Below are 26,492 nucleotides of genomic sequence, written 5' to 3'. Positions count from 1 at the left end.
CTTGAACGCGCACAAATCTCAAGAGCAGCATCCAATGTTATGAAAGCATCATGAGGATTTTTAATTTTTCCAAGGGGTTGGTTTGAAACCAACCCTATTTCATCACGGAAGATGGTGGGAATATCCCGATATGACTCTGCAATCTTCTCAATCCCAAGAAACTTCACGAGATCAGTACGTTTAAAAAAAGGGTGATTTTCAATGGCTCAATGGCTCCAGGCTCCAGGCTCCAGGTGTTTAACGCAAGTGAGGACATTTTTATTATTTACATTACCCAAACCAGGCTCCATATCATTAGGATAGATATGAAAAAATACTTAGTATTCCTTTCCCTATATAGTGAATCACGAAGCTCCTCCTGAAGGGCCTCTAATTGAGATTCCAGATAAGGGATGCGATCAAGCTCTTCATGACAAGCTTTTAACTGATTTTCTAAATTATGATGTATGACACTTATATAAGAATTTTCCAAGCCCTAGGATGTTCCAACCTGATCCACGTAATGGCATGCTTGGATTTTTTGAGTTGATTTTTGATCACATCCCACTCGGTAGGTTCTATCATGTTCGTTTCCTCATCAATCAATTTGAGGTCTGACATAAAAAGCTGCTTTTTCTGTCGGCGGAGGTTCTTCGGGATTGCTGTATAGCTTTGGGTGAGAAGCCATAGGCTATGTTTTCTGTGCCGCCCGCTGATGGCGAGCTCAAGTAAGGGTTGCCTGCAATAACGTCATCTACAACGAACAATGTTTCTTCCCCCGCCAACATCGACGACAGTTTCTCGATCCAGTAATAGAGCTGGTCACCTGGTTCTACCATGAACACGTGGTCATCTCTCCAGGGACAAACGATATTATGAAAGTGCCCCCTATATTCATTCTCCAGAAGCTCGAGTACGCGCTGCGTTTTACCACACGAGGTAGGCCCTGTAAATATTGTTGTGCACGGGTCTTTAACAATGTCTAGAGTCATTTATTCAACTTGTGTATACCCTCGGGTATACACAAACCCACACATTCCCACTTACTTGGGTTTTGGAACAATAGACGCTGGTAACCAACCTTTTGAGACGGCCATTTCACGTGATCCTCGTCCTGCGGTGAAATACGATCATCTTAATAACGTCATTCGTGTCGAGTTTTGTGCTAGGGCTCGAGATTCCTAAAGATCTTTTACCGAGCATTGCGTATGCAAATGTGAAACTGAGGTCCACAACACTTTTGTACACCATGTCGATTATTTCCTTCTGTTGAGGGATAACATTCGATGTTTTTTTATAGGCTTATCGCATGTGAAAAATGTCAATATCTTTAGGCTCCTTCCTCACGCTTGGTTGCTGAGCCGCTGGTGCAGGCTGCTGGGTACCCGCGGTTTTTTTACGGAGGAGGTATATAACACCTCCCACACAAGCAAACGCGAGTAGGCTTCCACCAATGTATACTTTACTTCCCATCGACTTGGAGGTACCTTCTGCAGGTTCTTGACCATCCTGCGAAGTACTTTTGCCCACGTTCTTCATCAACTCAGCCTTGTTCTTCCTATTCCACTGGGCCAACTTTTTGCCAGCAGCAACACGACCTTCATTCTTCTTCTTAGTGATTACTTGATTAGGTTCTTCACTCATTTGTTATAGGTAATAACACCTTTAACAAATCACTTTCTTTTTAAATTAAGAACGAGGGATAGCCCCTCTTCCTCAAGGATCTTCATAGTCTCTTTTATCCCCGTGATTATAGCCTCGGGAGTATTTAAATCTCTCTCAAAATATCTCATGAATTCCCTAAACGTCATTGGTTCTTTCTTGGGTGGAGCTTTCCCAAGCCTCCTCTCCCTCATCAGTGCAGCTAGTCTGTGACCTTGCGCAACCCTTCCCGGATGTTTTTTGTTTACTTCAACAATTTTTTCAACGGTCTCGGTTTCTTGTTTTTGCTGGTTTATAATAATACTACACGCGTTACTCATCTTTTTGTTGCTCTCCATTAACCTTCTCATAAACACCTTGGACATTGAGACCCGCCGCACACATACAAATCTGATATAGGACAATAGCTGACTGTTGTTCCAACCATGATCCACGTACTGACATAGCGTAATCTCGTATTTACCATCATCGTCACCATTAAAGCGGATCGCTATTTTATAATCGGAAGAATCAAACAATATAATCCCCGGATTAGAATTTTGCACCTTTGATTTGACCCAGCTTGGGAATAACATGCCTCAATGTAAAATACACGCTTGCTATACACTCACCGTCGCTGGGGTCAATAGTAACGTCTCCAATATCCACATCCGAAATACTCAATCCAATACCTAGGATGTGGGAAGGCGTGTCTATATACATCTGTCGTAGCTGGGTATAAACATACCCTATTATTTTTTCAAGACACGAAGGTGAAATAACAATATTTTCAAAGAGCCTTGTTTCCAATTCTTCAAACATTCTTATCTATCTCTCCCTCTTCCTTTTCATCTATCTATCTGTGCGCGGCAACTAAAAGAGGCGCCAAGAATTGACCAAATGTATGAGTATCTACAACATCGAAAATTTCAGTAATATCCTGTACCATATTTATTATATGGCGATAACGGAAAAATATAATTAGTATACGGAAGAATTATTGCAAAACATAGTAGGCATATTTCGCTCGGCATGTTTTTTTTAAAAACAAAACCCTCGTAAGGGAACCCTCTGTTGTTTTTTTGTTTGTTTTTGAACCCAGAGGGTTTTTGTTTCTTCTGCGAGTATACCACTCAAAGCCTTTGGTTTCCCATATCCAAGGTGTTTTCAGTGCTTTAGACTCAGCGTACTTGCTCTTTATACTCTATGCAGATTTCCTATATTCATATTTACATATTTACATATTTACATATTTACAAGCGCGGGAGAAACCGGGGCGAGACGGCCGCTTCCAGTTAGAATTGCTCTCGCCCGCGCACTTCTAACCTTCAGCCAAGACTAGGAGTGAATTACGGTCACAGTTTTGTATCTCAAATTTTCAGCCTTCTGATTGGCTAGAGATGCAGTACGGGTTGTGGTGTACGTAACGTCCGTGAAAGTAAAAAGGCAAACAAAGATGGCAGAAAAGATGTAGCGTATCTGCAAAATTCCACTGGCATCAGGCACAAAAAACGCGAAGTAAGCCGTCTATAGCTAACACACCTGAAGATAGGAATGTAAGCCTTTGTTATTATCGCCTTTAGCTATAACTTTCGAAGTTGATGAAGCTAAATGTGTCGAGAACTGACTAGCCCAATCAACTTCCAGCACCTTCAAATGGCCCACATCCTCCACATCAGTTAGGTTAACCTATCATCATCATCATCATTCTTGGCTTAACGTCCGTTTTCCATGCTAGCATGGGTTGGACGAGGTATATTAATGACCCTCTTCCAATCTGATCTAGACTGTGTTAGATCTAAACTCAACTTCTGCTGTATCAAGTCTGTCCTTATAACCTCCTGCCAAGTCTTTCTCAGTCTGCCTCTGGGCTTTGCCCCAGGAACTATCAAGTCTCCACACTTTCTTACCCAATTATCCTCCTCCATTCTTTCCAAGAGCCCCAGCCAATTCAATCTTCTTATCTGGATAACATCTTTAATTCTACGGATACTTATCCTGCTTCTTAGCTCATCTGAACTCTTTCTGTCTCTCAGACTGGCGTTACACATCCACCTAACCATTCTTATATCATTCCTTTTTAAAAGGTCAAGATCTTCCTGCTTCACTGCCCATGCCTCACTACCATACAACATAACACTTCTTACACAGGGCAATGGTAATATTTACTTACACATATGGAATCAACGCCAATATATATCTATATCCATCGACAGCAAAAAGTAATACCAACATCTTGTGGATAGTTCATGTGTATGAAATCTGTACAATAAATGAATTTCCAAAATTACTCAAAATTTATGAATTTTTGTACACACGCTATTTAGTAGGTAAAAAAGCGAAACCACAGAGGGCTAAATGAAATGTAAATCGTAGATTTTTTAGAGGCAAGATCTAAAAGGCACTGGAATTAATCTTTTTAGTAAATAGTTTTTTTTTGATTTATTTCTATGATTACTTCAATTTTTTGCTTTTATGTGTTTATTGTGCTTAATGCGAAATCAAAATAATGAGTTGCACAGAAAGTCATTTAAACAATATATACTCTATTTAATTTTTGGACTACTTATTATTATTGAGATACAAAAGGGTAGAATCTGAACCGAATAAAGGAAAAAAAGTTTTTGGAACCTAGGGGTCATGGACCTGATCCTCACATTATATAGGATAACCTCTATTTGCACATCAATAATTTATATTTTGTTATTTTTGTTTTAGTCTAACATCAGGCACCAGTAGGTATGTGTGAATATGCAGTTCGTGATGGAATTTATTGATTACAACCCGATTGGAAGAAAAACAACCGATTAAAACGTTATGATGGAAGAACAGCAAAATAGCATATTATAAACATGAAAGTCGTTTTTGTTCTATGGTAATAGTTGTTGTGATTGTTATAAATATATATATATAAAAATGAGTAAAATTTGAAAAACCAGAAAAAGACGATTGCTGTAATAATATCTCCTATATAATTTGAAAAAAGTCCGTCTGGGTGTGAGGCAAGGTAAATTATATTTTCTACAATTTTCTTTGCCTAAAGAAACATCTTCTAAAACTATGTTCTGTATTTTGAAACTTCTTTAATTGTCTAAAACAAATCACATGATAAAAGGAAATAATTTCATTAGCTGGGAATTTTGGCAGTTTTACCCTAATTTAAATTTGCTAAAGGTTTTTTAAAATGGACTCTTATTATACGAATTTATGTTTTGCGTTTGAATGACGTTTTTATATGTCGAATATCCCAAATAGAAATTACTATCTGCAAGGAATCTTTTTACTCCTTGATGGTTACTCATGTTTCTAATCAAATATTGGTAGAGCTTAGAGATATTTTATAATTTTGTTGTTTTGTACAACCTATACTCAATTTATTTTGTTTTGTAATTATCTAAAAAATAGAAAGTAACGAGCTGTGACTATTGAAGACTGTTTACTTTTTGTTCTCATTTTCTTGTAATTTGAGTTATTGTCGTGAGTTTTGTGAAAAATAATACCTTAAAATTTTGTTTTATGGTAAAGAAATATTGTACACGAATTCGTTTTTTTATTCTTAACACCAGCAGGTTTAATGTAGTTATATTTCCGTTTATTAATTCGACCTGTTATCCCCTTTCACAGATATAGTTATTTTTTTAATTTCATAGTTAGTAAGTTAAGTATGGACGCCATAAGTACGGATGAAGTAGAATATAATGCAATGCTGACATCATTAGAAGAAGTTCCAGAGGTGTTAGTTAAAGACATGGAGGTTGCTTCCAATGTTATTATTGACAGTGGTTTAGAAGATACTAATTTCAGTATCACGTCAACAGATCTTGCCAACTCGTGTAGGTGATTAATATACTGTCAACTCCCGAAACTCTAAACAACTCGAAATTTTATGACCTCCAACACTAGCGTCGTTATCATGAGTATTCCTTAAAGATAATACTTACCCGTTAACTCTGACCTCGGGTACCTTGCAAACCGCTCTTAAGCCTACTCTTAGTTATAATGTTCAGTAAATCGAACTGTTCACTGAGGAAGGTAAAATTTACTAAAACGACGAAAAGAAATTATTGTAAACATACATAAAGTGTTAACTTTTCGGTTGGATATAATATATTACATACTTACGCAAAGTTAGTACGCTTTAAGATTATCATGCTAAACTGTATCAAGAATGCATTACCATACATAAAATTGAAGTATGTCCCACTCGACAGTAAAAAGATTAGAGTTAGAGGGAGTTGACTGTAGTTTACATTTTCTTCAAAGGAAGCAATATATATATAAATATTTTTCATATTTTCCCACTTCATATCTTGCGACTAAAAGATGGCAGATTTAAGAATGTTGATACATATTGTCAGTAATGTTAACCCATCGTTCACTACTTTGCTAACGTGATAACAGCTAAACTTTGCGTTGTCACCATATTAAAAGAATTACTGAGTATTGTGTTCTATATCATATTTACCTTGTCATATTTAGCCTATTCAGTGGAGGCAGAGACAGATAAAAAGAAAATCGCATTGGCAAATTTAAATAAATGCCACGAAGCGTTAGATTTGGAGACTTCAATAACAACGGCAATGCTTTCATCTTGTTTTAAAGCGAGCAACTCGATAATAAAAGCAGAGGACACTTGCTTGACAATGACAGCATCTGGTTATTATGATGATGTGTTTTATTGCTCTGTTTTGCAAATAGAAGTACCAGTTCGAAGAGTTTATGTGTGCCGCCTTTTTGAATCTGGTGGATTTCAAGGGTATTTTCATAACGAAGGGCAGTGTTTTATTCAGCAACGCTTAGGTTTAACGAATGACCTGTTACCCTACCATGTCTATACAATGGATGATGTCAACATGGAAAAAATCAGATCTATAAAATTATACCAAACAATGCGCAATTCTGGTAATTCGTATTAAGTAATCGTTATTATAATCTGGTAGAAGAGTGTTTTAAATTTAAGCTAGAATAAAAGAAAGTTGCAAGGCTTTTTTTATTTCCCAATCCATTTTAGAAGTTGATGTATCGCTGCAGTTTCTGCGTATCTTGGACGAATGTGCTTTTCTTAACGCATCATACTTTCCAATAACCAAGTTGCGATTGCTTTGTCAGATTATTGAAATTAGAAACAAACTTTTGCTCTCGTAAATTATAATTTAAAGAGCCGTATCTTTATTTCTTTAGAAAATTGCAACGAAAAAAAGAAGAATGTAACTTCAAGGAATATAAAAGGCAACAAAAATAGTTTTTACAATACTATGAGCTCGATTATGCCAACCATACAATCAGAAAAAGTGAAATGTCTATTTGTTTTTGGTATTACGTTGCACAACAGCCAAAAGTTTGAGGCAAATGAAAATAAAATTGAGAATCGGTACGTATGTAACCTTGCGCGCATGCGATGAAATGATTATACTGAATTATCCTTCTGTTTCCTATTATTTCTGTGTTTTTTTTTTTTGTATTTTAGTCACGTTATATGCGATAATAAAGAAATTTGTTCAACACTCCAACCTCAAATTGTCAAATATCGTTCCAAGTCAACATTTTCACAAAGCATACGGAGATGTCTCCTTCAGCAATATCCCTCTGTGATTTCTCTGAACGATCAGTTTTCTATTATTTCATCTTTATCAAACCACCATCGGTGGGACTGGCCTGCTAGTTCCTTACAATTGAAGTATGAACAACGGTTTTCCACATCTATGAAGTACTATCCCGGGTCACCAAGAAACCGGATCATACAAGCATGGTGTTACAGAAATGACCCAGGAAATATAATTGACGCGTGCCTGAACAATTTGTTCGGTTCCAAATGCGAAATTCCGTATTCAAAAAAGAGGTCTGGAGAACCTTATCGGAAACGATATCCTGTTGCAGTAAGGTCAAAACAAGCGGCAACTATAACACCAGCCATTTATCCAAACTTGGCAGATGATTGCGGAACAAATCTTTATAAATATTTCTGTGGTGAATTATTCCGTCATAACCGTCTTCACTGGAGATTAAGAAACGAAAATAAACAAGTTGTTGCTATGGGTGGTTACGACATCTACAGTGGAGACTTTATGGTAACCTTTTCTTTCTCTTAACGTTCAAATTAATTTCAATTTGTTTAAATTTAGCTGTTTTCAACTCTCTATGTAATCGCTATGTACATTTTTCAGCTTCTTGCAATCATTACATAACAATATACGCCAGACATAGACGGACGGTAACAACAGACACGGTTACGAGCTATTAATTTTTTTCCAACTTTTATTTATACTGATTTTTTGCCTTAAAATGTTCTCCATCTATAAATAACATTTTAATGTCCGTTATATTTCTCGAATTTTTAGAATTATGAATACGTTCATGTTACTGCGGTAAAAACGGAAACGACACCGATAATTACATGCCAATGTAAAATCTTTAGTACGTTGCAAGCCTCAATCGATGTTGATCATGGACATTATGCAAATGCGAGAGAGAGGGTCACGTGTTGCCATTGTCGCTTAATGAAGGAATTAATGATATTTGTAGATTTTGACGGTTTAAACGAATCAGCGATTATTCCAGAACATATTAACAAACAGGTGTGTTTTGTTATATTCATTTGTAACTACATTTGTAAGAAATACCGGACAAATTATTGGGTAGCATAAGGGGTCAAATTTTGAAAATAATCTCCTTAATTAACTATATGTGTTGTGTCAATAAGAAACTCTGACAGAAAGGGTTGTTATAAATCTGTGTAAGTCTGTTTTAATTTTTTTTATTTTAAATCTTAGATTGTTCTGGAAGCTCTTGAATGTACGAACGATCAAGTCATTTCACTTCCCGCCAAAACAGGCGTTAAACGTTTTTCTATTGTTGCAGATCAAGTTGAATTTGTTACAGTGTGTAATGTTGACAAGACTCACAAACAAATCGCAACATGTCACTCAACTCAATGTCGTTTATCAAAGAACCAATCAACAAAACGAAATGTAAGAAATTTAACTGATTGTTCATCACTTTGTCAACATCTTAAATTACTAAAAGAAAGTTTTGACGAAGTGCCAACGAGGATGGAGATGGATATCGAGGTTGATGATGGCAACTATGGTGATAGCAGTGATGAAGATGATACTTTACCCTCTGAAAAGGTTGTTAGTTTTACTTATTACAGCCAAACCTATGTACTTATAAAAGCATACTTAAAAAATAATTTTTTGAGGAAACAAAGCAACGTTAAAAATTGAGAAAAAAGTAAAAAAAAAATCCTTTAAAGTTTAAGCTTGACTTTAGAAAGTAAACATTTTTTGTCAGAATTATTTTGAATCTATGGACATTCGGCATTTTACACACATCTTTTCTTCGTAGTGGGAAGATATATTTGATGTTGCATGTGGGTTATGGACCTTTGGCAAGAATTGTCCTTCTACTCAAATTGTTGATTCCAATCCAGATTCAAACAACTTAAGTATACAATTCTATCAACGAAGTAGAATAGATATTAAAGAACCAGAAGCTTTCCCATTGTTCGTTCCTAGTGCTAATGGAACGTGTACTTGCCAGGTAAATGTTTCAACCATTTAGAAAAACTATTACTCTCTTAGAATTAGTTGATTAAGGTTAATATGTTTTGATACTTAGGCCGGATGGACGTCTGACGAAAATCCAGATGGTCTATTGGAAGAAGTCGGAAAGACTACGCTGTTTTTAAGCTTAGGTAAAAGATTATCAATTTTGAGAAGCCTTTTTCCAAAACGAAGCCATTTTCCATCAAAATAGCCAGATTTACCAATCCAATCTTTTTAGGCGCCGTAGGAGCAAAAGTCTGGAAAAGAAAATGTCTTCAAGGTACATGCATAAGATCATGGGCTGGAGAGGATGAGTGTATATTCAGGCTTTCCGCTCACACGTGTGCCGGATATGAAATTGGTTGGATGTTTGTTGATGCTGTAAATAGCGGAAAACAAACATTTTCAGGATTTACCATGTCCATGAATAAAACGTACAAGCGCCTGTTTCCGACAGGCAAATCTTTTATGTCCAGTCGATCTTTATTGCGTGGTGGTTTGCATGGGCATCGCATATGAAAATCGACTTTCGTATGTCCTGCTCTTGGTGCGGCGGAAAATGCAATTCACTTGCTTGTGATGGAACGAAAATTGGATTAAATTTTAAACAAGCATTTGTTTCACCCATTGAACGCTCCAACGAATCTGAAATTTTGGAAACGAAACTGAGACGATTGGATCGGTGCTTTATTCCCACATCCATGAATAACACTGCAGCATTTTGCAAATTGGCGCGAGACACTTTTCAACAAATGTGTCGATTTATAATTGATGGGGATTATAACCAGATTTCGTCACTTATGTTCAAAGAATATGTGCAGTTACTTGATGATCGAGTTGTACCTTTTATTTCTCGCGTTTTTAACATACAACAGGAAGGTATAGATCGAAACGAACAACTGGCCGCCGCCAAGTTGTTATAGATGCTGTTTACTGATTGTTCCGTTGATGTCATATGTCCTATCGCTTTAGCAAAAAAGCTGAACAGTTTTTTTAGCACTAGCAGTATGGACACTTTGGCGTTTGCCGAAGATGTTAAGACATATTGTCCTGAGATGGCATGGTTAATGATACAATCATTCCTCGTTCATAATGGGACGATTCCCGAGGACACGCTTAGCTTTTTCGTACACGTATGCGAGCGTGTAAAATCTATACATTCTTTTAATACTCCACCTGCACCAACTCAGAAATTAGAAGGTACTTATAACCCGGCGAAGTACGGTCGAGCGTACTACTTTACTGAGAATGGAGAGCAAATAAGAAAAATGCGAAGTTTTTCCATGGATAAAAGGGAAATAAAAGACACCGCAAATGATGACACCCCAGATGTTAGATGTCGGAAGGTGTACCCGGACGTGTCAAAAAAGGGACAACATATCTTTTTTGTGGTTTTGTCCTTATCATGGTCACTGTCTTGGGTTTCACATTATAACAGGAAGTGAAGGAAGAAAAGACGCACTGGCATCATTGTATACCCATTTGGAAAAAGGGCCCAAAACCAGTTTTTACGATTTTGCTTGTGGCTTAAGCGAGTACGCCAAAAATCGAGAATCTGGGTATTTTCAAGACACGCGTTTTTTTCATGACGTGCTCCACGGATTCAGCCATAAATGCTCTCAAGCCTACAACAGTAGCAGGTTAAGTGGAATGAACTCACCGAACACAAGTATCTGTGAACAATTTAACAGCTTTCTGCAAAGAATTAAAGCCTCGGCAAAATTAATGGGACAAGCGCATTTTACGTTTTACGTTCAATTCTTCATACACCAGTGGAACATTAAAGTTTTTAATAGTAGCCGGACTAGAATGAAGATTGGTTACTACGGTGCGTTTGAGTAGACACTGACTAAGAAGATTGTGCAAAACGATATAAAGTAACATTATCAGGTTACAAAAGTGCTAAGCCTAAAATCTATTATTAAATATGGTGCGTGATTTTATATAGAAGCCTGAATATTTACAAAAGTAAAAAGTATCCACGTATATTATAATACAATCACTGTACTGGGGCTTCTATCATTGTTTGTTTCATAATTTTGTTGACATAATATCTAACTGTCATGAAATTGTTATTGTCACTGATCTTATCGCCTTGTTCACACTAAGGAGCTAACATCGTTACGACTTTACCAAGATATGTAGTGTGTGTAGGTGTAAAAGGTGTTAATAACTTTTTCTATATATAATGTCAAAGTTCAGGTAACAAAGCTCTTGATATTTAACACAGACTTCTTACTGACTTCAATCAAAGCTGTGTTTAAATACTTAATAAATTCTATTTGAAAATCTGCCTTAGGAATAGAAAAGAAGTGCTTTCAATAAAATTATTTTATATACATAAAATAAAGCAAATATGTTTTTGGTTTACATATATACATGCTTGACTGCATTGGAACAAACATTAATTTAAGTTTTTATAAGTTTCATGTCTAGCTTTTTCATATTCAGTGTTCATGCTGCTACCGAGTATAAGATATATAACAAATAAAAAAATATATATAACTAAGGTAACATATTGTCTTCCTCTATGACCATAGAATGTGCTGCTAAATTTGTATGCCAATCTTTTCGTAGATCCATTTCATGTCTCATTATTCACATCGCAAATGTCATTTCTTCCCAAGCTATATAAATAAGGAAAATATATTATCTAATAATAAATACACAGTTTTACATTGTCAATCACCAAATATGTAAATAATTATTGTGGCGCCGTAGGTTAGTGGTTTTAACTCTCACAATTTGTGTGGGAGACTGGGGCTCAATTTCTCTTGGTAGCGATTTAATTTTGGCAAGAAAATGTTATCACAACTCAAGCCATGTGAGGGAAATTGGGGCATGGCTGCTTTTCCTAAAGTAGGAACCAGCAGTAACCAGCAGTATTTTGAAGTAACCAACAGAGAACCAGCAGTTTTTTAATTAACCACAAGAGAACGTTTAGTTAAGTAGATAAAAACGAAATGAATGCAACTACCGCTTCGAATGCGCAACATGTTAAAATGTATACAACAGTTCATGACACGTTTTTTCTGAAATGTTTATGTCTGGTGGGAGTCAGGCTTTATGCAACAGTTGATTAAAAGGGTGAAGGCTTTTTTTAAAAAAGTCTGCGTAACTCAAAATGAGCATTAAATAGATAGATAGATGTGCATATTTTACATGGCTAGCCTCACAAATATCGAGGGATATACCCTGTCTATTATTTCCAGGAGGGGCCATGGCTTAGATGGGGAGTCCTCGAGTATAGTAGTCCTCAAGCCCACGCTCTACCAGACAACTCCTGGCAACATCCAACGGCCCACACAGTGTGCCATCTCTCCAAATTCCCTCGCATGGCTTGGGTTAACCCGGGGCTATGGTAACATTCACTTGCCCATGTTGAATCGCTGTCAAGAGGAATCGAAGCCCGGTCTCCCGCACAGCTATAACCACTAATCTACGGCACCACAAATACTTTAGGACTCCGCATCTATATTACTTCCAGGCCTTTCCTGGAAGTAATAGACAGGGTATATCCCTTAAATTTGTGAGGCAAACCATGTAAAATAAGCGCATTTATCTAGTAGGATTAAGTAACACTCATACTTAATAACACCTATGTGTACAAAGTACATGTCCTTTTGAAGTGCATTAGAAAGGCTTTGGAGTACTCTACACTAGAGTGCGTATCATCAGTGAGTGCTGATATTGTAGCTGCAGAGCTACAATAGCACTGATGGCAACATAGCAGCTACATTTTTATGCAAATTGCCATTAAGCTAGCCAAAAGAAAAAGGAAAGTTGGGTTACTATACCCTGTATTGTGTCATCAGCTAGGCTAGAGTAAAGCTAGCTAGCTATAGATTTTGTGTTGTAATTACCTCAACAAAAAATGTTTAGCTACCAAAAAAGGTAAAAAGTAAAGGTACATACATCCTGTTGTATATAGTTAGCATTCCTTGTGACTCCCATAATATTCAGTTTTTTCAGCAAGAACGTTTAAAATCCGAGCCAGAACTGCCTTTACATTCTGCTGCAGCTGTCGCGCCATTATTTTTTCCTAGACGAAAACATTTGCCTTATATGGACACAATTTCACCATATATGGGACAAATCTTGAGATACGAAACTGTGACTGTAACGGTGTGTTTATTAAAAAATAAATTGGCAAGAGAAATGTTTGCTCTTTTAGCAAAATTATTTTAAGCCAGACTTTTTAAGGAATTATTTTTCTTGCTATTATATGAGAATGGAATAGTCACAGTGTTTCTGTCCCACCTGTATATTTTAAAGAATCGATCCAAAAACCAATCTCGTAAAAACTTAAATTAAGCGAAACATTTCAAATTCCACTCTCCACTTTCTGTCTGATTTAGTATAAACTGTGGAAGAGACCAGGCTGGTACTTTTTTCAAGTTTTTGACAAAATCCAGCCTAAATTTTTTTTAAATACAGGTTCTTAAGACACACTTATTTCCAATATTGCTAGCTAAATATTTTTTATGAACATAAATTTGTATTTTAATATGCTAGCTTTATGGGTGTATATAATATGTTTTTATTTTTAAATCCCTTACTTGTTTAGAAGTAACACTAACAGAATTTTTGCTACATGTAAAATCTGTGAAATTAGGATGGCAAATCCATGAAATCCTTCATCTGTATTTTTGTTTATTTATTTACGCTTACTAATAATAATAAGTAGATATACAATAGGTAAACATAGGTTATTGAGATTTATTAACCCGAGGTGATTTATATTCAACGACGCGCAGCGGAGTTGAATATAATATCACCGAGGGTTAATAAATATAATAACCTATGTTTACCTATTGTATATATGTTTTATTATATACCCAAAAGAGATTGTTATAATTAATATTACTTATTTTGTTTTGTGTTTGTTTCGTTTTCGTTTCATTTTATAGTGAATTTTTCAATTCTTGCATCATCTATGTCCCCGAAGCGATTCATTTTTGTTTCGATTTCTTTGTTTTGATGTTTTTGTAAAAAGAATTTTCTCGACAAAAAAGTTCCCGCCATTTCACGTGTTTGGAAATCGACCAATCAGAAAACGGACCACTAAGAAACAACCAATCACAGTTAATTACGATAAAAATTAATGAGGCGGAAAGGATAAAATCAAAACATGCGTTTACTGATGTTTTGTCAAAACTATTGTTACGTCACAAGCATTGAATAATACAGGTGGAATACGATTATTTATTCAATGGCTGTTTTTGCTTACGGGTATATAATAATAATAATAAAGCCATAAAAATCTGCCAAAATGTGTTCTCCAAATACTTTTCTCTTAAGCACATGTATGCACAGTGTGTGCCAGATATTTCACGGACCGAGTGGCGTATTATCTTACGCATTATTAGATGAAAAGACTGTACCAATCACGGCACGGAATAAAACCAGCCTCCTCCAGGACCTTTTTCGTCAGACCTATCAATAAGCGTAGCGCCGATGAGAGACAAAAAGCCCTGGGAACGAGGTTGGTCTATTCCACATGTTCTGAATATTTTTGTGCTGTTAAGATTTATCCTTTCCACTTTTTGAAAAAATTCTGGTCAAGTGATGATGTGCAGATTTTCTTCAGCACAAATTTGACACACTCCTTTTCCCCTTTTATAAACTATTTTAGGCGTAGATGGCAACATATACGGCGCCGTAGCTTAGTGGTTATAACTCTCGTACTTTGTGCGGGTGACCGGGGTTTCGATTCCCCTAAAGCGGCGATTCAATATGGGCGAATAAGTGTTACTATCGCCCGGGTTAACCCAAGCCATGTGAGGAAATTGCAGAGATGGCACAATGTGTGGGCTGTTGGATTTTGCAGGGAGTTGTCTGGTAGAGCGCGGACCCTCATTTACGAAGACTTTACAGGCATATGTGCCATAACATGTGTTAACATGTAGGCAAAAAACCCTGGGGACGAGAGTGGTTTCTTCTTCTTTCCTACCCTTGAACGCTGGGACGATTCGTTAATTAAAAAAAGATAAGATATAGCATCACTACCTTTAATGTGTTAGCGTTGTTGATTCAATTTATTCTCTTATATCAAAAAAGGCAAAAAAAACCTGGGGACGAGGGTGGTTTCTTCTTCTTTCCTACCCCTTGATCGCTGGGACGATTCGTTAATCATAGAAAGATAAGGTCAAATTTTCTTTGTTATAGCTGCGCAAATTCCTAGAGGAGCTAAGGAACAAGGACTTTTCAGAGAAATACGGAGAAATCTAAAAAAAAGGAAAAAAATTGACGAAAGAAAGAAAACAGGATTTCCTTAGAGCGCACCCCACGCTAACGAGGAGGCCTAATTATTGGTGCATAAATTATGAAGGACGTGGCTAGTGCACCGGTACCGGTTCTTTAAGCTCAGGATCGCTTAAAGAACCGGTAAATTTAAAAATGGCATGTGCGCAACAATATTTAAGAAATTAACATGATATTTGTTAACTGAATAAAGTATTACACCTTCTGGATCTCAACAATGCAGTTTTTTTGCTAAATAATCAACGTGAATGGCGTATAAGAGCTACCTGTGCTTTAAGCTGAAAGCGTTCTGAAGCTTAAAGTGCCGGTTTTCTTCGTAAAAATTGGAGTGCCGGTTTTTTTGCAGTGATACTTAGAGAACGGGTTTTTTTCGTAAAAATATGTGGCAAAATAAGCTGGTATAACACTACCAAATTGGCTAGCTAGCAGCATAAACTAGGTAGTTAACCAGCACAAAACTGTTTTTCTCACTAGCTACTTATCTGACATAAAACTGGCTACTTGGCTGGCATAAAATTAGCTATGTAGCTAGATTTAAATGATCCTTAAGACATATTTTCCAGTCATACACATACTGCACAATGAGTTAATTATGCTCTGATTAGGAAAGTACCATCAAATATCTACAATTATCCACAAAATATGTTGGTTCTAACAATTTTAGACAAAAAACTAAGAACCAAAAGTTTAGCCAAATCAGCAAAAGAACATTGGTATAGATATATTCTTTTTAGCAGAAGAGCCTGGACTTTTTTATAAATAAAAGAATAAATGCAACCTCCATAATGTGTTTTTTGCAACCTTGTCCATAGTATTTATTTTGAAAGATATAGTGAAAATGGAAGGTTATGTAGAGCTATCACTATTTTTCACTTTTAGGTCATTCACACCCTTAAAAAGCAAGGAGGGGCTCATTTGAAATAAAATTTGAAAATTGTTAACACAATACTTTAGCAATCTTTTTTGTAAATGAGACATAAAACACTTCTTTAGTTAGATTTATTGCTTTTATTGTTTAGTTGAGGATAAAAGTTAAAGCTATATTTGTTGTTGATTTTATTTAATATAAAACTCCCTTTAATTAGCACCCCCTTAGAAATTAATGAGAGCCGCAGCAAATACGGTACATTTGAATTTTATAAATTTGTTAATTTTTTTTAAAAGAATATTAGTCCATAAAATGTTGGCATTGCTTTTTGAGAAGTCGTTCTCTATTTCATTTTTATAGATGTCATTTATATATCTCAAAATCATAGTTCTAACGACGAAAAGAAAATTTGAGAAACTAATGATTTGAGCCTGAATCTGTTCTTATTTTTCGCAAATTTGACGGCTCATCTCTTATGAAATTGTTCTTATAAAAAAGCGTAACTTTTTCTCCAGATATATATGCCTTTTTTACTCACTAAAAACACTCAATAATTTTATGCCCTGTTGGTCTAATGGCTATGGCACTCATGCAAATGAGAGATCCGGGTTCAAATCCTGGACGGGGCTAGGAAAAACAATTATGCATCTAACAACAGCCAGGTAATCCGTGGTCACACATTATCGAGGTGATTTTTTTATCTGAATCCTTATATATGTGAGAAAACGTGCCAATTTTATAAAATCAATTACTTAGTGCATGTGTTACTTTGCACCAAGTTGGCTTTAAATCTCAAAAATATAAAAAAATCCTATTTTTAGCCTTTTTACCGTGTATTTTTGATTATATTCGACTATATTTTGTATTTTTACTCAAAACTGCCTATCATTTTTCTTTTTCTAAAACTTTGAATGAAACTAACACTTTTTGGTGAACAAGAAACCAAAATAGGCGTTTTTAAAAAATGACTCTCGTTGACTTCTGCGATCATTTCTGTATCTTGACTTTTATTGTTGTTAGAGTTATTAAAAACCAATATTGTCAAATTCATTCGAACCAAGTTGACTTTTAATCTTTAATTTAAAAAAAAGGTTTAACTTCTTGTATTGACACACAATTCTGATGATTCGCTGTATATGGACCTTATATAAATGTAATATCCTGTTTTTAGGTACTGAATTTGAAATTTGCAACTTAATATTTAGATATATTGAGAATACGTAATATTTGAGTTGTAGAGGGGAGAGTTTCTATTAAGGTCCCTGCCTGCCTTGCCATCACTCACCGTGCCTTTGCCTACCCTTCCCATGCCTTTTCTGGTGCCTGCCATGCCCTTTTCTGGTATCCTGCCTTGCTGATTCCTCTTCATGTTTCCTTGCCTGCCTATGCCGTGCCTTTTCCTTGCCTTCATTAATGCCTTTGCCTTGCCTGTGCCTTGCCTACCCCTGCCTTACTGATTCCTCTTCCTGTTTCCTTGTCTGCCTTTGCCGTGCCCTGTTTCCTTGCCTGCATATGCCGTGCCTTTTCCTTGCCGTGCTCAATGCCTTTGCCTTGCTTGTGCCTACCATGCCTTGTCTACCCCTGCCTTACTGTTTCCTTGTCTGCCTCTTTGCCGTGCCCTGTTTCCTTGCCTGCCTTTGCCGTGCCCTTTCCTTGCCGTGCTTAATGCCTTTGCCTTGGCAACCTCTCCGCAACACTTTCTATACTAGTTTATTTATTGAAATTTGGTTCAAAATATTTATTTTATCGAAAAGGAAAAAGTTTAAGATAAATTTGGTAGGTAACTACAACATTTTTTTTCTTTTCGAAATAGTGAATAGATTATTCTTCGGATTATTCCTAACATTGTTGAGAATATTTTTCACTGATTATTATTTCTTTCTTCTCCTAGTTTACCTGTGATATGGAATCTATTAGGGAAGAAAAGTCGATTGATAATATTAAAAACGAGCTCCCAAACAAGAAAGAAGAAGCTACAGGTATATTTTTACTATTATGCATAGTTGATTAGCTAAGTAGAAAAAGAAACGAAAAACATTGACATTATTAAGTGATTTCTTTTAGATTTTGAAACATTTAAGTCATATGAAGAGTTTAGAGCGGAACTAGGGAAGTATGAGTATGAACATCGTTCAAAGTTTTCCATCACAAGATGCTCCAAAGGTTTCACAGAAAAAGGTAATTTATTTTGTAAATACTTATCAGTTAGCTGAAGTTCAAAAAGCTTACTTACTGGAAGAGGTCTTTCCTGGAACAAGTGTATTCCTCTGTGATTTCCCTCGTGAGCAAGCATGGACACGATGGACGTCGAAAGCAGACAACGGTGTGGCTGCGTACGCCGACGATGTAAAAGTCCGTTTAAGACGCATTGCTCACGCATCCGAAAAAAATGAACTAGAAACAGCTTCATCGGACTTTATGCGGTGGGAACGGTACACAGGAAAATTGCGCAATTGGTTTTCGAACACGTGGCGACCAGAGATCAAAAGATGGGCTGTTTACTACAGACCAATTGACTTAATGTTAACAAATACTAACAACGGGACAGATAGATTGAATCGAGAACTGAAATCTGAACAGCTAAATGATTATAGAAAGTGTTCTTTAAGCGAAATGCTGACTGTCGTCATTGATGATTTCTTGCCAGATTTGTATAACCGATATGTGGAATTGAAAGTACGCTACTCGAATAAACACAAAAATAACGTTACTGGATTGCCGGCTTATTTAGAAAATCGGCCAAAGAATATCGTCAACCACATCTTGGCTCGTCAGGGGGCTGTGGATCATGAAATGGTCGAATCAGTACGTCATGTAAGTAACAGCGTTTTTACAGTGCGAAGCTCTGTGCAATATACTGTCGAGAAGAAAACCTATCGAGTAGATTTCGGTGACGAAAACACAACATGTAGCTGCACTTTTCCGGACTTCAAACGTAATGGCATGCTCTGCAAACATTTCTGCAGTGTTATATCCAGTAACGCAATCCAGTAACATACTTTTTGAAAACATCTTCTTTCATGCTTGGTTGAAGAAAAGTTTTCGCCGTTTCCTCGCACAGAAAAAAGGTGCAAGACCAACAGAGCGTTGGTCAGTTACCAGGATGTTTTTTGTGTTTGTCGTCGACCATTTTTCACTAGAGACGCCGAAGCTGACAGCAAGATGTTCATGGCTGTTTGCAGTAAATGCGAGGAATGGTATCACAGAAAGTGTGTGTCCATTCCTTTAAAAGTATTTAAAAACGATGACGAGGCTGTTAAATGGAAGTGTGGAAAGTGTTAATGTTCATTCAAAACAGTGTATTTCTCTTTCTTATCATTATGATTTCACTAAGCGTTTTTTATATATTGTTTTTTTATTTACATTTTACATACTTTTTTTTAAAAAAAAAAAAGATAAAATGATGATTTAATTTAAGTTTCATCTATCCGCTCGAACTTCTCCACAAAAATCATTGATGGAGGGTGACCTCCGAGATGAAGTGTATTTGAAAAAAATATGATGGTTCTGAGTCGCGCTGCATCTAGCCACTACCAATTATGAGGGTAACCCGCGAAATCAGAACAAAACATTCAAAAGGAAAAACAAACAGGCATTTTGCTGTAGGAAGAAAAGAAAAACCTTTCTCGGATAGTTTATGTCACAGATAACAGCAAGTTTTCCTTTTTAACATACAGTTTTTTCACGGGACAAGCAAAACCACGCTTCTTGATGTTGGTCCAATGAAATGAGTTCAACAACACCTGAAAAAGAAAAATACATTCAACTTGAAAGTTCTCCAGGTAACTAGCTGGCTAGCTATATCTGTATTTCTATTTTTTTTATAACTTTAAACTCTCTTTTCTTCTTCTTCTTTTTCATTTTTTGTTACTTTTTCAAGTGAGCGCTATTATTTTGTTATACACCCTTTTCGAAAAAAATTAACATACATATTTTTTTTATTAATTTCAAAGTTCAAACGGAGTTATGCCTTTCCTGAAAATTTGAGGATATAAAACTTACTAGAAATGGAAATAATGATACTTTTATAGACGTATTTCACTATGGCGCAAGTGGCTCCCAGACTTCTGCGCATTTCGACAGGCAAAAGATGGCAGCAGAAATGGTAAACAACATGCAAAAAGAGCATAAAATATTACTATGATTACTCAAAAAACTGAAAAAGGAAAGTCGTTTTGCTTATTGATCGAAGCTCTTGTTGCCATCTTATAATGTCTGCTTACTCAACAAAAAAGTCCTTACCCGTGGGGTATTTACTCGTTTATTATACATCCCTTCTGTTAGTATTTAAAAATCATGTTAATGAAAGCGAGAACAGCTGTCAATCATATTTTTTAAGCTATGGATGACTATATACAACAAAGTTAAGCCGAGCCACGGACTACGTACGTTTCCGATAAGACATAACAGTTTAAATAAACCAACATATAAACGTAGTCAAAAATGTACTGATTGTGTGAAGCACTTCCTCTTTGCTGATAAAAACAAACATTTAGAAGGCACATGCGTTTATTTATATTTCAACATGTCGAAAAATGCTGACTATTTTCAAAATCTTTTAAATGCATATAAATCCCACTGTACTGGAAAACTTACACTCGCAGATGGGACTATGCTTGCAGATCCTTACTCGCAGCAGACTAGCGACTGATGATGCTTTACTACTTCCAGATATAATTTATGTTGATCTGTATGTGTATTTGGTTCACACTCCTGGCGAGTTCACACACAAGTCGCTTAAAGTTTACCTCCCGCTAAAAATCAAGTTGAGCTCATATGAAAGATCTTTGAAAGTTGTTTAGAAATCTTTTTATTTTTTTCAAAAATCTTTATCTGTTCTCGAGATATTTGTCTTAAAAGTAGCGCTAATTATGCGAAATTGTGCCGTCATGAGTATGCATTGAGCATAATTATGGTAACTAAATAAAAAACATGTAAAATGTTCAAAACCCGTCAAAGTGAACGGCCAGAAAATATTTTTAACTCTATATGGCTTTTCAAAAATGTTAAATTAACTCCCTTGCAGAGCATACTCATGACATCATGCATAATTAGTTAATCTTCTTAGTCCAAATTCTAAAGAACCAATCAAGGATTTTTAAAAAAATATTCAAATTCCTAGACAACCTTTCAAGCTCTTTCATTTGAGCTCAACTTGATTTTTCACAGGAGGTAACCTTTAAAGCACACAAAAAAGTGAGATTTGTGAGAATATGCAAAATTAAATCCACACCAAATTTATTCTTATAAGGCAATATAAAAGATATATATAAAAAGTTAGTAAAACAAAGTCAGTAAAATATATATTAAGTTTGAATTATGTTTAAAGTTTGTAAAAAATGTTTGAAGCTAGTAAAATGTACAACTAAAGTATATGCACTACATATAATTTATACATTGCCTTTGCTTATGTTGACTAGCGCATAAACAACCACCATTACTTTATCCATTCGGTCGAATCGGAATAGTGGTATTCAGAATCATGAATTTTCTTAATCGTCCAATCACTCTCTCAATATGTATTCGAACATTTGCAATTTGCCTTGATCGATCAACATCTGCAGCAGACATTTGGTCTTCTCCCCTAGTAAATTTGGGTATCTTCAAAAATGCTCCCCTTGTGGCTAATTCTTGTTCAATAAGAAAACCTCTATCTGCCAAAACCATATCACCATACTCTACTAAGTCTAGAAAGCCACTTTTGATCGTTATTTTTTTATCTGATACTCTTCCACCCCATCCTCTAGATAAAAAACTGCCAGAACCGGATGGAGAACAAGCTATCAAATATTTTATTGTATTGGTATTTTTGTAATTGGACCAAGTCTGTGCCCTGGCATTCAAGTTTAATGGTCACTGAATAAAAATTTCTCTGCAGTCAATTATACAGCAACAGCTTTTATAGCAGCAAATTTTTTCTTAAAGCTTGTTTTTCAGGCCATATCAGTGTAAACAATAATGACTTTGCTAGTTGTGGTAACAACTGTCAATAAATACGAGAAATCACAGGTGGTTGAACTTTAAGTCTATATGCAATGTCCCTATTAAGAAGTCCAAGTTTTAATTTCACGAGGACTACAAGAACATGATCTTTTTGTGTCAACAATTTTGTTACTGGCTTAATTTTATGTTTTACAATATTGACCACCCAATTAAATCTACCTTTGTTTAAGCCAGTATAAAAATAAAACATTTCAGGAGATTGTTTCAATGAAAGTGTTTTGTTTTTGTTTCTAAGTCCATGAATTTCATTTAATCTATTTGCATTTCGCTATTCAATCCAGTCTATTTGTTTGAAATGTTCTGTTTTTCATCCACCTCATTTTTTAAATCCTTTTCTAAGCATTTAACTTTCTCCTCAAGTTCTTGTTCTTTCTGACATAATTCTGACATGGAAGGACCTTGATCTTCTGGGGGTTTAAAATCATCGTCAGATTCACTTTTAGCTACTAATTCAGATGTTAATTTCCTTCGTTTTGTGAGTCGAGAATGTCATGTTGCTTTTCAAGCTTTCTTTTTTCACTCACTTGGTTTCCACAACGTTCAAATACTGAGGGTACCCATTCTGGATGAGAAGAATCTTTGGACTTTGTTCCTAAAAAAGCAAACAATAAAAAATTTATAAACTTTTAAAAATTCCAGAGAAAAAGTTCATGTGGGTGAGGGGACACAAAACACAATATGGCTCACACTATTTTACAAAATAACTTTTAAAAATGAGTGAACAAAGTCACTTATCAGACACAAAATGTAAATGACACACTTTGGCATTCTTTATTAACTCTTCTGACCATTCAATTCTGCCAAATGCAGTCAGCCATCTCTCCCTCAACACAGGATGCTTCTTGTTAGGATTTTGTAAAATCCCCCTTCTTCACCTGTCTTCCGACGATTTGTACAATTAGGTACGCAGCAGCTATCAGGCATTGTTATGAAAATAAGTTTTTTAAAGTATTTAAAAAATAAATATATCCAAACAGTACAACACGTCTCTTCTCTTCAATAATCTCTAAGAAATGACACTGGGCGCCCCCAATGTTTTGCCTGTCCATTTTTTCGCAAGTTTGTGCATGCGCAAAAGTGCCGTAAAACATAAACATTGAAATACGTCTATATCTTTAATTTATTGTTGTTTTTTTCTAGCCGCCATAAGATCTCTTATTCCTGTCTAATAAGCAGGCCATCGCAAAATGTTTGTGTGAAACTAGGTAAACAAACAGCCTTAACTTTAAATGAGCACTGAGATGGAGTTCGATAATATCGATATTATGGTACGCCCTGTTCACGCTGTATTTTTGGCTTGTTTTTTCTTTGTAAAACATGGCATCAAAAATTGGAAAGAAATTTTATCCCAGGAGTTTCTATTGGAAAGACACAAAATAATTTTCTATTTATTCTATTCACCATTGTTTTTGGAGACCACAGACAAAAGGAAGCAGAAAGAAGAAATCGCAATATTGTCTTAATAATTATGATAATTAATGCTCTGTCTTTTTTATTAGCATGACTGGGATTATTGCATATTATAAGCAAAAAAACCAACAGGGGAGAATGCACATTGTGATAGTTGAAGATAGTTGAAGCATTATGGAGATAATTAAATTTAGAGCATAAAAGGGGAAATTCTAAAACTATAGGTATTCTAATTGTCTAGATCTGATAATTTGTCATGGCATGAATCCAGCAACCATGTGATCGATTTTGCCATGCGTTTATTTTGGCATGATTCGTGCAATGAAATGTAATGGCGGTTCTGTACGCTAAGAGAAATTAGGGTGAGTTTGCTACATTTTGAAACATTTAAACATGTTCTGGTTTTCAGTTTTCAATAAAATTTTCAGGATAATGTTTTCTCATGTATATCTTTCAATTTTTACTATAAAAGAGGTACCTCAAAAAAAGTTGCCTACAGGGTGATTACGCGCCTTTAACAATATCAAATTTTGAAAAAGAAAACAATGAACTTTTAAGAAAACTGAGTGGCATATTTGGATTTATCAGCAAAAATTATATAACAAAGGAAATTTAGAATACCAAAAGATTATTAGAACAGGATTTATTGTAATTTAAAGTTTTTAAATTTTATAAGAGTTTGACCATATATCTAACTGTAGTGAAAAATTTTTACTGAAGTTAATTTGTGTGGTCATTTCTTCATACAACATCAAAAGTTTGGCTACCAAATAGAGGCAGTTGTACTTAGTGTATAAACTTGAAAATTTGCATGTTTTCGTAAATTTTTGTTATAAATGAACAGAAAATTTCAAGAATGTTAACACGGATACGAGAATAATGTGCAAGGTTATTATTTCGTCTGCCAAACTATTTTAACATTTAGAAAGGCCTTCATTTAAATTCTTCTTTTTAATCATGGTTAAACTGTTCAATATTTAACATCTATTGTTATTGTCATGTCAACTATCTTCTTGAGATCTGCAATTTCCCCAATCTTTAGAGGCTCCCCTTCATGTTGACATTTTCTCTACTTCTACACTAAGTCCGATATTCACATTCTGAAAGGTGTTCTTAATTACTATGGTTCTGAAGCAACAACATAAAAGCAAACAACAACAATGACATAATATTAGAAGTATATTTCACTTGTTTCATGTCATAACTACACTTGAGTTAGGGGAAAGGGGGGATGTCAGGTTTGGTGTCAGGGTGGCCCAAACCAAATGTGTGTGTTTCCATCCTTATCCTTAGTAAGACGTATCACGTGGAAACGCCTGCGACTCTAGTGGAAATGCTAATTCACCTGGGGTGTATCTCATGGAAACACCAGCATATCTTGTGGAAATGCAACCCTCTCAGCGAATCTCGTGGAAATGCCTACATCTCAGCAAATCTCGTGGAAATGCCTGCATCTCAACAAATCTTGGGAAATGCCTACATCTCAGCGACTCTCATGGAATCACCTACATCTCAGCAAATCTCATGGAAATGCCTACATCTCAGTGACTCGTGGAATCACCTACATCTCAGCAAATAGCCAGTTAGTTTTTCGTAGCAAACAGCTCGACTTTCGTGTAAGGCACTGAAGTCTAAAACCAACAGCCGCTCTGCATCCCCTTTAAACTTTCACATTTTTTGTGGCCACCTATTGTTTGAAAGTAGTGACTTAAAAAAGAAAGGAAAGAATGAATATCATTCAAACTAAATTGTAACAGTCCTGAACACTTGTGAAATACATGTCAATAACACCTTGAAATACATACTGCTCTATTACCAGAAGCAAATCATTATACTATCAATATTATATCAATATACTCAATGTGATTGCAAAGATAAATAGATTAGATTAACATTCAACACAAAAGAAAAATTGATCCCCCGAATCGTATTTTAGAGAGAGTGAGGAAATCGTTATTGTTCAGATAAAATTTTAAATGTGTGTTATTTATGTTGTTTGTTAAAGAAATCGGCAATTTATATGTTCTGTTCAGTAGCATTTTTGTAATTTTGTAATTCAAGCTTTATATATTTATAATCGTTTTTTAGAGAAATAAAGTTCAAAAATAACTAAAACAAAATAAGTAAAAAATAAAAAGAATCCTTGAGAGTAAGGGATTGTCTCCACAATAGTGTCAATTCGTATAATTTTTTTTTTTGAAACGATCTCTATACGAATTTGAAACATTTGAAACAGTTAAAATTAAGTAATTTGTATCCTATTCATTATATATATTTTTAAATTTGCTTTAAAATCATTTCATTTCAATTAAAATCATATACCAATCGTTTCGCAATCGCATCGTAATCGCTTAATATAAATTCGTTTAAACTCCGTTTTAAAATTGTTACAAACTTTTTTGCAAACACTTTGTTTCGTTGGCTGTAGATCGTTTCAAAATCGTTTTTAATTTATCGCATTGCAATTATCATGTGTACTATTTGTAGCTAATTTTATAGGTTCAGCTATCATGAAGTTAATTCTAAAGTTTTTAAATAAATATGCATAGTTGCACTCAAAGTTTCAAAATTGTGCAAAGGGATTTACAAGTAACTTTTTTTTTCTTAGATAAGATTTATCTATTTATTAGACATAATATTCGCAGATCGTAAAATCGAAAGGCTCTTGGTGGTGAACGACCTACTTTTGTTTTTCGAAAATCATGGTCATCATAGCTTGGACATCTCTGTTTATGTAAAACCTACACATTTTACTTCGACGACTTGTTGCTTCACTTTATTTT

The 26,492-nt window shown here is 35.3% G+C and overlaps 4 protein-coding genes and 1 long non-coding RNA gene across 9 annotated transcripts in view; all 5 read left to right on the top strand.

The window, feature by feature from the left end:
* The first annotated feature begins 2,675 nt into the window (after positions 1-2,675).
* On the top strand, positions 2,676-5,155 carry LOC130636103 (uncharacterized). The gene is made up of 2 exons (XR_008982219.1): positions 2,676-3,176; positions 4,339-5,155. It is a non-coding gene; the product is annotated as an uncharacterized LOC130636103 (long non-coding RNA).
* Positions 5,156-6,237: 1,082 nt separating this feature from the next.
* LOC130636098 (uncharacterized) lies at positions 6,238-7,961 on the top strand. The gene is made up of 3 exons (XM_057445706.1): positions 6,238-6,522; positions 6,802-6,991; positions 7,088-7,961. The coding sequence occupies exons 1-3, from the start codon at positions 6,264-6,266 to the stop codon at positions 7,707-7,709; spliced, it is 1,071 nt and encodes a 356-aa protein (XP_057301689.1). The 5' UTR covers positions 6,238-6,263; the 3' UTR covers positions 7,710-7,961.
* On the top strand, positions 7,770-9,180 carry LOC130636912 (uncharacterized). The gene is made up of 4 exons (XM_057446762.1): positions 7,770-7,790; positions 7,959-8,195; positions 8,391-8,747; positions 8,965-9,180. The coding sequence occupies exons 1-4, from the start codon at positions 7,770-7,772 to the stop codon at positions 9,178-9,180; spliced, it is 831 nt and encodes a 276-aa protein (XP_057302745.1).
* An 8,889-nt stretch (positions 9,181-18,069) lies between these two features.
* On the top strand, positions 18,070-19,539 carry LOC130636100 (uncharacterized). Its single transcript, XM_057445711.1, has 2 exons — positions 18,070-18,275; positions 18,361-19,539. Exon 2 carries the CDS (start codon positions 18,412-18,414, stop codon positions 19,288-19,290), a length of 879 nt encoding a protein of 292 aa, XP_057301694.1. The 5' UTR covers positions 18,070-18,275; positions 18,361-18,411; the 3' UTR covers positions 19,291-19,539.
* A 260-nt stretch (positions 19,540-19,799) lies between these two features.
* Positions 19,800-26,492, top strand: part of LOC130636096 (restin homolog) — a 65,596-nt gene continuing 58,903 nt past the window's right edge. For all 5 annotated transcript variants that reach the window (XM_057445704.1, XM_057445702.1, XM_057445703.1 and 2 more), the window contains exon 1: positions 19,800-20,078. Coding sequence is in view for 4 of the 5 variants with exons in the window: in XM_057445702.1 (XP_057301685.1) it covers positions 20,024-20,078 (55 nt within the window). In the remaining variant the exon portion in view is untranslated. The remainder of the gene's footprint in view (positions 20,079-26,492) is intronic.

This window comes from Hydractinia symbiolongicarpus, chromosome 3 (genome assembly GCF_029227915.1).
Source record: "Hydractinia symbiolongicarpus strain clone_291-10 chromosome 3, HSymV2.1, whole genome shotgun sequence".
In the NCBI taxonomy this organism is placed as follows: Eukaryota; Metazoa; Cnidaria; class Hydrozoa; order Anthoathecata; family Hydractiniidae; genus Hydractinia; species Hydractinia symbiolongicarpus.
Note: the sequence above shows the minus strand (reverse complement) of the source record. Positions and strands in the feature narration are given on the sequence as shown.

Excerpts from the sequence above, each read along its gene's own strand:
- LOC130636100 (XM_057445711.1), top strand. The coding sequence starts at position 18,412 with ATGAGTATGAACATCGTTCAAAGTTTTCCATCACAAGATGCTCCAAAG.
- LOC130636912 (XM_057446762.1), top strand. The coding sequence starts at position 7,770 with ATGTACATTTTTCAGCTTCTT. Across the intron at positions 7,791-7,958 it reads TGTACATTTTTCAGCTTCTT|AATTATGAATACGTTCATGT; the intron begins GCAATCATTACA and ends TCGAATTTTTAG. Across the intron at positions 8,748-8,964 it reads ATACTTTACCCTCTGAAAAG|TGGGAAGATATATTTGATGT; the intron begins GTTGTTAGTTTT and ends TTTTCTTCGTAG.
- LOC130636098 (XM_057445706.1), top strand. The coding sequence starts at position 6,264 with ATGACAGCATCTGGTTATTATGATGATGTGTTTTATTGCTCTGTTTTG. Across the intron at positions 6,523-6,801 it reads CCAAACAATGCGCAATTCTG|AAAATTGCAACGAAAAAAAG; the intron begins GTAATTCGTATT and ends TTATTTCTTTAG. Across the intron at positions 6,992-7,087 it reads GAAAATAAAATTGAGAATCG|TCACGTTATATGCGATAATA; the intron begins GTACGTATGTAA and ends TTTGTATTTTAG.